Source organism: Daktulosphaira vitifoliae, unplaced genomic scaffold (assembly GCF_025091365.1).
Source record: "Daktulosphaira vitifoliae isolate Bord-2020 unplaced genomic scaffold, ASM2509136v1 Scaffold_3, whole genome shotgun sequence".
In the NCBI taxonomy this organism is placed as follows: domain Eukaryota; kingdom Metazoa; phylum Arthropoda; class Insecta; order Hemiptera; family Phylloxeridae; genus Daktulosphaira; species Daktulosphaira vitifoliae.
The window spans coordinates 36,251,795-36,266,745 of record NW_026099574.1 but is presented as its reverse complement, the minus strand read 5'-3'; the positions used below and the strand labels follow the sequence as shown (position 1 = coordinate 36,266,745).

Genomic DNA, 14,951 nt, shown 5'->3' with positions numbered 1-14,951 from the left:
AAGTAATACTTTACGTTTAATAAGTTAATATATTTTTCCAAATAATACTGAAATAGTGAATACTTTTTAATTTTTACCATTCATTTTACCTTATTAGCTTTGATGCGAAGCTGAGAAGGTATTGGTTTTACTATGATGTGTTTATTTATTTATTTTTTTTTGTGTCTGTTACCACTTTTTCTCGGCTCTCACCGAACGGATTTCTTTCAACGATATGTCAAAAGATCACAAATCGTATCTAGTTGAAGAAATTACCCTTAAAAATTGAAAAAAATTCCCCCGTTCACCGTAAATGGGGGAAACCTTCAAAAAAATTACAAATTTAAAAATCGCTATTTTTCGAAATTTTTTCAATTTTTTTTCCTAAAATGTGCCGTAACTTTTTCAAAAATTAACATATCAATATAATTTTTTTTATTTATAGATTTTTGATATCTTTAACTATCATTTGATATATTTTTTTTGTAAATTTGACACTTTATCTGCCCACAGGGGGGGATTTAAAATGACAACTTTTTCACAAAAAATTAACTTTTTCAACTTAACTTTTGAAAATGTTCCGGTAGGTCTGACACTTATATATATATCTTAAATTAAAGCTAATGTAATATACTTTAATTTGAAAAAAAAAATTTGACCTCTGGACTTGTCTTCATGGTGAAAACGGCTACCGAATGCTATTTTTGTGTGAAAATTTTCGATTTTATAATTTACATTTTTTTACTTTAAAGTGCTATAACTTATTGAAAAGTATATGGATCAACACAATTTTTTAATGAGAAATAATATTTTTTAATAATCCCTTTTTCATTCGACATACTAGCAGATCATGTAGCTTTTGGAATAATACACCAATTTTTTTAAATTTAAACATAATCTAAAGATTTGCATCAAAGCGTTTATTTTTGATAGTGATTTTAATCACTGTCAGATATCATTATACTTGATCCAACTAAACCATGGCATCACTGTGCCGCGACCCCCCTGTGCTGGGTTTTTTTTTTGTTACTTTTAGTTAAATATTTATTTTTGAATTATTAGTTAATTATGTAAGATTTTTTAAGCTTATGCCTTAATCCTTAAAAGGGTTTCAACTATGTTTTTTTTCAAATGATAACACATATTTTGCATTTATTAAAATATTTGAGGTTATTTTTTTAAATAATAAATTGCATTTTAATTTATAATATATTAAGTTCATTTGTTTACTAAACACAAAACTGTAAAATTTTGAATTTTTGAGCTAAAATAAATGTATTATAATATACGAGGGATTATACTAATCCGTAGCTAATGAAAATACGGATTTTTCATTTTTATGACTTGTACATGTTGAGTACTTGAGTTATATAATAGTAAAATCTTTTATAATTATATTAACTAACAACTTAAAACTAAGTAACAAATTTCATAAGCAAAATTATATAGATACTCAATTTACAGTATACTTATAATATAATTTTAGCATAGCTAAATCTATTTTTAAAACATAATAGTTTGAGTTTTGGCGCATTTTATTTTACATTTTATTCTAATATGCGTGAGCCCCCATTTCATAGGAGTCCCGAAAAGGATTGAATCAGTCACCGGAAATGGAAGGCATATATGACCCCAAAATTTTGTTCAAACTAATAATATTTGTTTGCAAATTGCATATTATTAAGAAAAATATCGAAAAATTGATCTTGAAGACAAAAATGAAGAAGTATAGGTTTCCCAATTTACAATCTTATTTATATATACTCTCAAAAAAGCACTTTTGCTTTATAAACCGTTAACAAAAACTACATTCGCAAGGTTATTAATGGAGTGCTCGAAGTCTAATAACAGAGTTATATGCTAACTCAAAAGTACTATGACTTTCTAACTATACTTGAATAACATTTTATTTTTGCATATTCGTAATCAGTGAAAATAAAACAAATCGATTAAAAAAAAAAAATTAAAAAAATTGTGTAGTAGCTAAACTGAATTTGTTCCGAAACTATCTACTGTGATTTAAAATTTTTTAAAATAACTAATAAATCTAAACAAAACTATTAACGCTTTTACAAAAAATTACAATCCCACTAATAGTTAACTTAAACAAAATATACATTTCTGGCAATCCACGCAGACAATCTAAACGAAATTAAAGCAGATATATTCCTTAATTAATAAAAGAATCCTACAGTATTTTTTTTTTTATAACTAGAAGCTATGTCTTTGGTTAACTATGATTTTCATACCAATCATAATCTTGACATTTTTATTGTTTTAATTTGTAACAGATTGTATAATATAAATAAAAAAATAAAACAAATACTGTGCATTTGAACGCGAATCTAGAAAACAATCTTTATCAAAGATTTTGTCTCTTTTTATTAGTTATAATTTTTTATTTTTAGAGAAAGTCTTGTATTAATGACATTACTAGGTAATAATTACTAGGCACTAGAAATTACTAGGTAATTTTATTGTATTTATTGAAACAAATATTTTTTTTTATGAATATTTACTTTATTTTATATGTTTCAGTACTCCCGGTGGTAATTCAAACAGTGCGTGCGAATTAACATGTACGTTGATCATGTCATTGGCCAGGTAATTCCATTATTTTTGTATAAACTCTATAATTTTAAGTTTCAATAGTCAAAGTATAAAAAAATCTATAAAAAATCATCGAGTAAAGCAAATCAATTTGATACTTATAAATGTTATCTGAATTCAATACTTAAAATATTGCGAAATCAGTTTAAAAATAACATTTTATAAGTATATCAACCATTTAATTAAAAAAAATTAAATGTACTTTGATGTTAAAGTACCCACACGAATTTTTGTTGTAAGTTTAAAAAAAAGTATTTTAATTNGTTAAAGTACCCACACGAATTTTTGTTGTAAGTTTAAAAAAAAGTATTTTAATTAATTTTGGAAGTGTATATAGGATTTTTTTATTGTTATATGTTTCTTTATATAATCATTGAATTTCTTTATTGACTCCGATTAAAGAAGCAAAGGTTAGTGACTTCTATTTCTATTGCCAAAAAGTTAATATTTTGCACGAAATATGTGAGAGTGTATGTGTATTATAGCTTATTAATAATGATATACATAATAAATGAATCATAAACTAAAACAAATTATTAATTAATATTGAGGCATTCGAAGTCAGAAACAAATCTTAAATCTTACCCAACTCAAATTAATATTTAGTTGTTATTTTACTATATATAATTCGTAAAAGAATTTTTTGATTTGAACACCAAAGTTTAATTAGGGAAAAAATTTTTTTAGTTGCCTAATAAAGTAAAAGGCGTTGATAGGTGTAAAGTAAAAGATCTCGGTGGTACATATAAAAACTTAAAGGGTTATTGACCTAGACAAATTAAAAAAAAATTGTTTTAACTTAGTAATTATTCAAGCTTTAACAACTCATAAGTTTAAGTATTAATTTTAATATACCTTTCTCTGAGTACACTACTGATTTCAAGTAAAAATGTTAAAATATCTTAATAATTTTTTACTATGAAACATTTTTTGAATGAAAAATAATTTTTATAATTGTCTTGATTATTTAAGGCATGTTCCTCAAGGCTGTCAGTCTTTAAAAGAAGGTAGATGGGACAGAAAGTTATACATGGGAACTGAACTTAAAAACAAAATTCTAGCAATTTTAGGATTAGGAAGAATTGGTCGCGAAGTAGCTTATAGGATGCAGGCTTTTGGAATGAAGGTAAATTCATTTTTAACAAACTAATATTTATTTAATTTTTACAATTTTAATCGATATGCATTAGTTATTTAAGTATTTATAACATATTAAAACTCTTGAAGTTCTATTACAATAAAACATGATAATGTTTGTTGTGTTTACAAAAGCGAAGCCTTTTAGTTATCTAATAATCTTATATTAATTTAGTTTTCAGCTATGCTAATTCATACAACTTTTATTTATGTAACTATTTACTGAATAATTTTCTTTTGTTTGTAACATATATTAATATAATATTTTAGGTTATTGGCTACGATCCTATTATAACCAAAGAATCTGCTGCAGGGTTTGGGGTGGAATTGCTTAGTCTAGAAGAAATTTGGCCAATTTCCGATTATATCACAGTGCATACACCATTAATACCACAAACTAGAAGTATATTTTTATAATAATCAACAATGTACAGGTCTGTATTCAAACATTCTGCACCCCGAGGCAAACATTCTATACTTTTTCTATATTATTATGTTAATAATCGCAAGACCTTAATTACCGTTTTGAAAAATAAGTTTTGGTGATTACAATAAATTTAGTAAATACTTAACTCTATGCCCTCAAATACAGACTTGATAATAGATAACTTGTTAAAAAGTGTAAATGCTATTAATTTTTTTTCAGATCTGCTAAACGACGATGTATTTATCAAATGTAAAAGAGGAGTAAAGATTATAAATGTTGCCAGAGGAGGAATTGTTGATGAAGCAGCACTGTATAGAGCATTAAATGTAAGATTTAGATTATAAATCTTATACTAATTTTTCTAAATACGTTGTATAATTTTAGAATGGACAGTGCGACGGCGCAGGGTTAGATGTATTAACAGAGGAACCGCCTAAGAGCGCTGAACTCAAAAGCCTAATAGCACATCCTAAAGTTATTGCTACTCCTCATTTAGGTGCTTCTACATTAGAAGCTCAAATAAAAGTAAATATATTTTTTTTATACATTTGTTTGTCAGATCAAATAAATATAAATATAAAGTAATGCCATGACCATGCATAGTCTCAAGATCGTTCTTTAGTGGCGTATTTAGAAATTTATCACGGGAAAGGTCTCAATTACTTTTAGTATGTAATGTAGTGGGAAGTTTCATTTTTTCATTTTCCTCAACTTCCATAATTTTGTTAATGGGGATTGTCCGGACTCTGTTTCTATTGTAATTGCTCACTTTTTCTTTTTCGTATTATAATAATTAAAATATGTTAATGTATCTGTTAGGAAAGAAAAATGACTAAATTTACCAAAATGACCTTAAAATGTTAAGATCAAGGCAGCTGCCTAATTTAGCTGGGGTCAAAAGTAATGTTGTCCTGAGTAAAGTTTTAAAAAAAATAGTCATAATTTTTTGGGAACGAAATTATCATAATGGCTAGAAGAGCCTGGCTGTACTTTGAAAAATATATTGGGTATAATAATTTTTTTAAATGATTAATTTTGGTGAACCAGATCAAACCTAGTGTAAAAATAGACGGCATAATTTAGATTCGGTCTAAAGAATGTGAAGATTCCCGACTTGTGTTACTATTAAACAAAACAAAAAAAGTTTTCCATTTTGATTGTTATCTTAGTTTCCATTTTTATGTATTATTGAGGAAAAAAGGTCATCAACTTAGATGTGGCTTGCGGACCTCTTAAGTCCTCTTCTAAACCCACGCCTAGCGTAATTATACGGATTTTTTCAGTTTCCTAAAATGTTTTATTTAATCTTTTATTGATATAATATGGATGAATTTCGTCAACCAAAAATAATAAAATAGAAGTGTTAAGTGATTATGAGCAAAGCGAGAAGTTTTTTTATCTTATAGAATACAAAAACTCCTTCCTCGAAAAATTGAAGTAACTCTATGGCTAGAGGGTATTTAAATAATATTGTCATGTAGTCACAATTTTTAAATTATGTACAAAGCATTACTCTGTTATGAGTCATTTTAAATGTATAATTGTCGTTTAAGGTCAGAGAGCAAAGGACAATTCATTTTTATTTAACCATAGTGTGTATGAAATAGGCCGCGTTTTTTATTATCATTAAACAGAGATAGTATTAAAGAGTCTTATTTCCATTCGTTAATAAATCTAGCGCCTTTATTTTACTTTACCTAGTTAATTTATTGACTCTATTGATAATTTTACAAAGTATGAATAGCCAACAGATAATCTTGATTTATTCTGAGATTGGTGTTATTTTTATCAACAACTGAATTAATTAAATCTTTGCAATGTCAAAAAGTTTAAAAATCGAGATTTTTTTTATTTCAGATAAAGAATTTATATTAATGAATAAATTTTTAAAAAATTAAGAAAAGTCTTTTTAAATGTGCAAACTTTAGCACTGCTAACGGAAAGTGGATAGTTTGGCGATAGCCTCGTTTTTTTTTTAACATTTTCTGGTTGATTATAAAACATTTTTGTTTGAAATAATTTGAAAATTGTTACAGGATTCACTTCATTCCTCCCTTCCAGTCACTATTTATATAAATATTATTATATAATTGACATTCATTGGAGACTGATTTTTAGTCATAATCCGTCTATAAGCAATATATATTAAGGAAAACTTAAGTCATGTCAAAAAAAATTAATTTTATAATTCACATTTTGTGATTTATTCAGCAATTTTAACAGTCTCATGTAAATGAGTACGTTTGTACCGTCATTGTTTTGGTAAATTTATTCAGGTGATATTTAAAGAAAATAAGCGAAACATTACCTTAGCCTACTGATAGTATTACTTTCTAATAATTTGCTACCTTTCAAATAGCACTAGCGAAAATTAAAACATTTGTTTATAATATATGTTATTTCAGGTTGCTGAAGAAGTAGCTCAACAGTTCGTTGCTTTAAGTAATCCCAACAGCAAGTATTCATTGAACGGACTGGTCAATAAAATTAAGAACGGTGCTTGACGAGATTTTTTTAAGTGTATATATTTTTATACATGTTGTTTTTGTAAAACTTAGTTGATTTATTTAATTATGACCCATAATAGTTGTTTTAATAAACACAATATTTAATATTATAAACGCTTGTATGATAATAAACGGCTCATTTATTAGACTTTATTTTTGTAATCTCAATTATGAACTGCAGTATATTATGATATCGCGTACAGTTTGTGTAAAAACAAACATTGAAAACAATAGTATACACGTAATTACGTGCAATAACATTAGGTAAAAGATAAGTTCCTTCAAACAAGGTACCAACAGTTTTCCTCCTCTTTAAAACACCCACTAGTCAAAACATTTCATACGACTTTTGACGTCTAGTAGTTGGACATATCGTGCGTGCTGGTCAAAAATAATAATTGAAAATGTCAAAAGAAAAAACAAAAGTCGAAGAAGATGGATTCATTCAGAGATTGTGTAAAAAATTCAATATTAATTATAATTTAATTATGTTAAAAGTGACTCTCTTTTTGATGTATGGAGGTGAGCATTGTAGTTAAAGTTGAAAATACTTCATATTTACTCATATACCGTTTTACCTTATTTTGAAATAGCTACTTCATCATTATTACCATACTTGACTATTCATATGCAGAGCATCGGTTTATCTGTAGAAGAAATAGCTATTGTATACCTAGCACTACCTCTAACGACTTTTTTAGCTCCGCCTGTATCAGGTACTAATGTTAAATATTTATAATACAGATCATTATTAATGTCCATTTTAGTATTAATTCATATAATTAATCAATAAAAAACCGAATTTGTGAAAAATAAAAAAATAACTGTCTTAGGATTCCTAGTCGACAAATTTGGTCAATATAAGCCAGTTTTGTTCATATCTTTAGCTTTAAATGCAATTTTTCATCATTCTCTAATATTAATACCTCAAACAGAAACACCTGGAGCAATACCATCAGCATATGTTATGAGACATCCTGAATCTGGTAAAGTCGATGTAAGTGAACATTTTTTATTTTTATGTAAAAAAAATAGAATTTAAGAAAATTTATTATAAATTCTAAGATTGACTATGGAAATTTTAACAATATTATAAAATATAATATAAGGTATAATTTTGTAGATAGAATATATAAATATATAGGGTTTGAATAAAACCGTCATTTTGGAACTAAAAAAAACAAAATTTCAACAATATTTAATAAAAGCTGAATATTTTTAAAAATTAAAAAAACTTTAAATAAATAACCANGCTGAATATTTTTAAAAATTAAAAAAATTTTTAATAAATAACCTTTTAAAGGTTTGGTGGAGCCCATGTCCTAGTCGTGAGTGTCCAGAGGATGAGGAAATTAATTTGGTATTAGACGAATGTGATGACCACTGTTTAATGAGAGACTACAGTATACCACGCGAAGAAAATGATTTAGTACCTAAGATCGAACAAAGTATAGCTGTTAGGCCACCGACATTTATAGCCGGATCTCCACCCCAAGTATACAAACAAAAATATTGTTATAAAATTTACAAGTAAAATAAATCTATGAATTAAATAATTTGTAGCATTGGTACATCATATTAATGTTTAAATTTGTATATTTTTATTTGATTAATAATTCTATCTTTTTTAAGCAATCATTGCCAAATTGCATAATGCCATCTTCAAATCATCCAGGTTCGAGTCATAACCAAGGAGTTGATGAAAAAGACTTATTTTTCATTTATGAGAAAACAAAGCAAGCTAGAAATTTGACAAAATCATCGTGAGAAAATATAATTTATACACTATTATTTATTTAAAAACTTTCAAATAATTTACATTTATAACGTTAAATTTGCGCAGAACAAAAAAATCTGATACCAAGAAAAAAGTAAGAATGGGAGTTCTGCTCAATGGTAATGAAACAGTAAATGAAATAGCAAATATAGGAGCTGGACTTAATAATGTCAATGTGACATCTACTAAAAAAGAAGCTACTGTGTTTGTAGTTTTAGATATGCACCCAGGTCTAATGGATCCAACAGAAACATTAGGTAAGATATTACTTAGATATGTTTATATTACTATTTATAGGGTAGAATTTAGGAATCAGAGTGGCAGCTCTGAGTCAGAACCATTGGACCAATGCATAGTTGGATAATTAAGAGTTACAAACATTTATTCCTATTTCACTAATAAAATTAGCAACCTTTCTTGATTATAATTAACAAATAAAAAGTCATCAAGTTATATTACTCTGATTAGGTATTATTATTTTTATAATATTTATATATATTATATTATAAAGGAATGGAGTTGCCTGAACCAGATCAGGATGAACAAGTCACTGATTTTCGTCAACATTTTTCATCAGATATGTTAATTTCATCAGGAGTTAATTTTACTGCACTTCTTGATCATGATTTGCGTTGTGGAGGAAGAGTATTAGCAACAAATTTGACTTACAACAAACTTAAAGAATTGGCAGCTGATTGTATGCTTCAAAAATGTATATTTAGGTAACTTTATCAAATTCAATGTAGTTTTGAACTTTTATGTTTAAAAATATTTTAACATATATAAATTGTTTCCTTTGATCTTTAGAATAAATTTTGAATGAAATGAAATAATAAAATATTATTATATGGCGACGGACTAACCACCCGTCCCGTAGTATAAATGGTTAAGAAACCTCCTTTGGGGGAGGCCGCTATGGCCTTTAATGGGCTANTATAAAGGTTAAGAAACTTCCTCCTTTGGGGGAGGCCGCTATGGCCTTTAATGGGTTAATAAAAAAAAAAAAAATTATAAGTATTTATTTATACACTTTGATTGGTATCTAATGGTATTTATTTTATTTTATAGAACTGGAGGTCCTGAACGTTGTCCCCCTGAATACAAACCATCAAATGAAAAAGTATTTTGGATATATTTTGGGTTACGATTTATAGGTACTACTATGTTATCAGCATCAGTAACAGTTATGGATCCAATAGCTTTAAATCTTATACAAAGATACGGTGGACAATTTGGAAGGGAAAGATTATTTTCTACAGCTGGTATGGCATTATTTTCTCCATTAACTGGATGGTTAATAGATAAAATGAGTGCAAAAAAAGGTATTTATAATATTAATTAAACTTTATATGATAATGTTTGATTATTAATCAAATCATGTTAAACAAAGCTCATAGTAAATAAAAATAACTTGACTTTTTTTTATAGGTTACACGGACTATTCTTCAGCATTTTACACTTATGATATATTACTTCTATTTTCGATGATAACTCTCTTAATGATGCCAGTTGGTATCAAAATGCCAGCTGATCATATTTTAAAAGATATGATAAGATTATTAAAGTTACCCCATGTAATAGCTTTTTTATTTTTTTTGTTTGTTCTTGGAAATTGTTGGGGTTTTATTGAGTCTTATTTATTTTTATACCTTAAAGAATTAGGTGCATCAAATTATTTGCTAGGCAAGTATTGGTAAAAATAGTAAAAGCTAAAAGAAAATATTAATTAAATTATTTTTAATATTGTTTGAAGGTATTACAGTATCAGTGGCAACAATAAGTAGTGTACCGTTTTTATATGGAGCAGAAAAAATTTCAAAAAAAATTGGCCATGTAAATATTATAGTAATAGCATTCTTTTCTCATGCTGCTAGGTTAATGGGATATTCATATATAGAGTAATAAAGGAATAAAAAATTTATTATAGCAAATCATTTAATTACAATTTTTTCACAGAGATCCTTGGTGGGTTTTCCCATTTGAAGCTATTGAATCCTTAGCAGTTCATTTGATGTGGGTAGCAGCTGCTACATATTGTGCATTACTGGCTCCGAAAAATCTTTTGGCAACACTAATTGGTGTTTCAGGAATGTGCCATTTCAGTCTTGGTACAATATACACTTATTATTTTTACAATTATTGTCATCATAGTAATGCTGAAATATAGAATAACGTCATTTAGGTCGTGGAAGTGGAAGTTTCATAGGAGGCCTATTAATAGGTTCATTTGGAACTAGACAATCGTTTAGACTAATGGGACTTTTGGGAGTTGTTAGTGGAATAATTTATGGATTAATGCATTGCATGTGGTTACATAAATTTGAAGACCAAACTAAGCCTGAAAAATCTGGTAAATAGATCATTATATAATAAGATTTGTTTACTTGTAGTTAATATTTAAAATTAAAAAAATATAAAAAATTACTGTAAAATCGCTAATATGTATTTTGAAAACAATGTTACCATCATTATAGATATCAATTTATAAAAATTTTATTAAAATTTGTTTTGTTTCTCTAAATATTAATCAAAAATAAAATTGTCTGGTAGTTAAGCTAGCCCAAAAAATTAAAAATAAATGAAAATTTTGATAATAAATTAAAACATTTTTATTTTTAAACATCTATTTTTTATGTTTCATAACATTTAATTATTAAAAAATATATTTAATTTGAAAAATAAATATAGATCCTTCTGAAGTGGAATCTTTAAAAGAAGTAGAAGAAAATAATAAAGATGATATCTCAGATATTGAAGCAGAAGCAAGGCGCTTAAGTTTAATGATTAAGTTTAATCATAGGGGGTCATTAGCATCATTAGATAAAGAGCAACTACTGCCAGCCAAATCACAGAACGATATTAGGAGTACAATGTTGCAACCACCGAAGGTAGATTTACTTAAATCTACTTTGGAACTTAATTATTTATACAAAAAGTCACAAAACAAACCTATTTTAAAAAGAGAAGAAAATTCTATATTAACACCAAAAGGAAACAGAAAATCTATGACTATTCAAACAAATGAAGAGGATACTACATGTATAGAAGACAAACAGGAATAATAAAAAAGAATATTTAAAATAATAATGAAAATTATTTATAACAAAAATAAATGTTGCACTTACACTACATTTTAGTGAATTTAATATCATTTTATTGTTTGTACTTTTTTTCATGTTTATTATAATTTTTTTTGTGTTTGTCATAATAACAGTCATCGCTTGAATAACTTTTATCACGTTTTGTTGATTTGTAATGACGATTACTATTCATTGATCTATCTTTACTATGATGTCTATTATAAGATTCTTTCTTGTAATATTTGTCACTACTTTTACTGCGTCTTATTCTTTTTTTATTATCATCNTACTGCGTCTTATTCTTTTTTTATTTTCATTCCGATCATTTGATCTATGACGTTTTTCTTCATATTTGTCTTTATGATGTTTATTATATTTTTTTTTTCCTGGTGATTGATTCCTTTCATTAGATCTACTTTTTCTAACATTTTTTTTATTGTAATCTTTAGATTTTTTTTGTTTTTTAACACTTTTATCTTCTGAACTACTAATGATTTTTGGAGAACATAATTCATGCTTAATTTCAGGAGTGTGTATTTCTCTTTTGATTTCAGAATTGTCTATCTCTCTCTTAATTTCAGGAGTACCATACTCCCGTTTTATTTCAGGTGTAAGTATTTCTCGTTTAATTTCTGGTGTATCACTTTCTTTTTTAATTACAATTTTTTCATCATAATCTTGAACATTTCAAAAAAAAAATTAATAAGATGATTATTTTATTAAATTAATTAATTTTTTTAATATAAAAAAAATATTTTTGAAACTTTTAGTATCAGAAGTGGCCAACATTTTTTTGATCAAAAGAAATATTACTAAAGGACTAATTTAATTATATTCATATGTACTGTAAGGAGACCAGTAATTAATTAAATTATTAATTGAATGTTACAGTAATAGTTCATTTCTGTACATTTTTAAGAGAAAAAATAATGTTATAAATTCCTATTTCTTTAATGGTAAAACAAAAATATATACTTAAATATTAGATAAAAAAAAATATTTTTCAATATATTATTTATTTAATTAATACTACTGCTAGTAGTCTATAAAATAAAACTATACAATAAAAATTGAAAAAAAGAAAGATAGAATATTACTTTTTTTTCTGGTACCCTTCAGTAATTTAATTATATTAATAATTAGTATAATTAGTTTTGACAATAATGGCATAAGTTATATATGGAAAAACTTTCTTTTGATTAAATTATTATTTTTTCAAATAAAAATCTTAATTTAAAATCTGATGAATATTATTAAAATAAAGTATATTACTGTTTAATTTAATTTATAAATTGAAAGAATTTTTTTGAAGGTATTTTCAAATTGTTTTGTTAAATCTATATTACCTGTTTTTTCTACTTTGACTTTAGCAGTAGATTCTATGTTTTTAGGTGGTTTATAATCTTTCACATGGTCCACACGGAGTATTCTTCCCAGAATTCTAGTACCATTAAAATTATCAACTGCCAAAATAGTACTTCTTTGGTCTTCATAACAAATAAAACAAAAGCCCTTTTGTTTTCCTGTATCTTTGTCTCTAACTAAATTGAGATTTACAATTTCTCCATACCTAAAAGTAATATTTAAAAATTAGCTTATGTCATTTTAAAAATTTTCTAATATTTATTTAGAATTCATACAACAAATTTGAAGTCTCTCTGTAAGAACTATTAGGAGAAAAAAAATGATAAAAATAAGGAAAACATTTATTAATACTATTACTAAATATACAACTAAATGATATTAATAATACTAATCTTTTTATGTTGAATATTAATTTTATTAAAAAATAATAGTTGTTTATTTTAAAAATTATTAGTAGAATCAAATGTTTTGAATTAAAAAGTATATACTTAATATATTCTAGGCAAATTTTAGATTTAAAGAAATCTGATAGAATTATTATTATATTTAATATAATGAAATATAATTCTTTTGTAATGTCTAAGTTTAATAATCCTTAAACTTAATTATGATACTTCAGGTAATATTTATCAAAACAAAAATTACTGTGAAAAAATTGCCATAATATCGCCTTCAGAAAGGTCGTAAGGTAAACCACCAACAAAAATCCAAGCACTAGATTTATACTCATCATGCCAGGAACTCTTAGGCATACGTTCCAACTCTTGTTCACTCAACTTTTTAACATTTCTCATATTTCTGCAAAAAAAAAAATTGTATAGTTCAATTAAACAATAGATTTTTCAGAATAAATTTAATTTATTGGGTAAGCTATTTTTTTGTTAAGTTTTTAATGCTGATTCAGAATATAATAGTTAACAATATTCATTGGTCAGACACAGATAATAGTGTTTATGTATAACATTTTATGATATTATAATTATATTTAAGAGGTGACGACTTTGGTCACGCAACAGATTATGGAGTTGCCACCCTTATGGCTACCTTGTAATAAAGAATGTCAGGTCGTCGACCACTTATGCAAAGAACTTAAGTTTTAAGTTGGTTTTCTGATTACACAGTCGGATACAACATATGTGCACTCATTAACAAAGCAAAACATTAAATTTATCTATACCATAAAAAATATTAATAATAGATATAAAGGTTAAAATTTTATCATGTTTCACACTACTAAAAAATAGTTTAATAATATATTGGATTTTTATTTTTGTAAGTATTAACTAAGATTTTTAACCCTTTTTTTGTTCAAAATTTTAATTTTTAGTTTATACTAAAATTTTTTTAAATATTCTAGTTTAGTTTATATAGAGATTGGCAAGAACTTCCCTGCATTCAGCCCAATAGGTCCATTGTGTGTATCTACTACAGAATTAAATTAATTCGGTTTCTTCACATAAGTGTACACACCAAAGTGTTACTAATATTGTTCACATATTCTAAATCAGCATAATAAAATAAATTTTAAAAGAAATCAAAAAATTATACTTACGTTAAAGGATTCATTTTGATAGATCGCTTAGGTTGATAAAATGATAAATATATTAATAACACTCCAATTTTGAGACGGCTTGTACTCAACTTCATTAATGCTGGAAATTATTCCTTAAGTATCTATAGAAATAATATTTTATGAATTTTTAAATGGTTAACTTTAGATGAGCGTTTTATTTATGCAGTGAATAAAAAACAAAATAATATTTCGTCTTGAATTATTTTCAGTTTATTCAGTTATTATAATTTCTTTATTAATAACTATAATTATTTATTTTTATAAATAATAACCAATAAAGAAATAATAATAGATTTATTGATGTTTAAACTAATTGAGATGTATTATCATATTTAATAGTATATTTTTATAATAATAGAAAAATTTGAAAAATAAATAAAATGAGATATTATCAAATATTATTTTCCTATCAAATTGTGTGATAAAAATGCTAACCTTATTAAATTATATCAATATTAAAACTAATACTCAAAATTGAAATAGATACTTTGGTAGT

At 25.6% G+C, this 14,951-nt stretch overlaps 3 protein-coding genes across 3 annotated transcripts; 2 read left to right on the top strand and 1 right to left on the bottom strand.

Moving 5' to 3' along the window:
* The first annotated feature begins 2,508 nt into the window (after positions 1 to 2,508).
* LOC126901826 (D-3-phosphoglycerate dehydrogenase-like) lies at positions 2,509 to 6,813 on the top strand. Its single transcript, XM_050678636.1, has 6 exons — positions 2,509 to 2,583; positions 3,562 to 3,715; positions 3,997 to 4,129; positions 4,373 to 4,479; positions 4,538 to 4,678; positions 6,559 to 6,813. The coding sequence occupies exons 1-6, from the start codon at positions 2,570 to 2,572 to the stop codon at positions 6,655 to 6,657; spliced, it is 648 nt and encodes a 215-aa protein (XP_050534593.1). The 5' UTR covers positions 2,509 to 2,569; the 3' UTR covers positions 6,658 to 6,813.
* Positions 6,814 to 6,970: 157 nt separating this feature from the next.
* LOC126901825 (major facilitator superfamily domain-containing protein 6-A-like) lies at positions 6,971 to 11,672 on the top strand. Its single transcript, XM_050678635.1, has 13 exons — positions 6,971 to 7,182; positions 7,254 to 7,376; positions 7,494 to 7,657; positions 7,964 to 8,155; positions 8,293 to 8,423; positions 8,504 to 8,694; positions 8,949 to 9,159; positions 9,506 to 9,759; positions 9,866 to 10,120; positions 10,191 to 10,335; positions 10,394 to 10,545; positions 10,620 to 10,787; positions 11,126 to 11,672. The coding sequence occupies exons 1-13, from the start codon at positions 7,065 to 7,067 to the stop codon at positions 11,497 to 11,499; spliced, it is 2,478 nt and encodes an 825-aa protein (XP_050534592.1). The 5' UTR covers positions 6,971 to 7,064; the 3' UTR covers positions 11,500 to 11,672.
* Positions 10,340 to 14,765, bottom strand: LOC126901827 (RNA-binding motif protein, X-linked 2-like). Its single transcript, XM_050678637.1, is given in 6 exon segments — positions 10,340 to 10,593; positions 11,563 to 11,801; positions 11,804 to 12,194; positions 12,864 to 13,087; positions 13,528 to 13,680; positions 14,435 to 14,765. Coding segments are annotated over 5 exon segments (993 nt in total). The 5' UTR covers positions 14,449 to 14,765; the 3' UTR covers positions 10,340 to 10,593; positions 11,563 to 11,590.
* Between the last annotated feature and the right edge of the window lie 186 nt (positions 14,766 to 14,951).

Excerpts from the sequence above, each read along its gene's own strand:
- LOC126901825 (XM_050678635.1), top strand. The coding sequence starts at position 7,065 with ATGTCAAAAGAAAAAACAAAAGTCGAAGAAGATGGATTCATTCAGAGA. Across the intron at positions 7,183-7,253 it reads TCTCTTTTTGATGTATGGAG|CTACTTCATCATTATTACCA; the intron begins GTGAGCATTGTA and ends ATTTTGAAATAG. Across the intron at positions 10,336-10,393 it reads ATGGGATATTCATATATAGA|AGATCCTTGGTGGGTTTTCC; the intron begins GTAATAAAGGAA and ends ATTTTTTCACAG.
- LOC126901826 (XM_050678636.1), top strand. Across the intron at positions 4,480-4,537 it reads CACTGTATAGAGCATTAAAT|AATGGACAGTGCGACGGCGC; the intron begins GTAAGATTTAGA and ends GTATAATTTTAG. Across the intron at positions 4,679-6,558 it reads CATTAGAAGCTCAAATAAAA|GTTGCTGAAGAAGTAGCTCA; the intron begins GTAAATATATTT and ends ATGTTATTTCAG.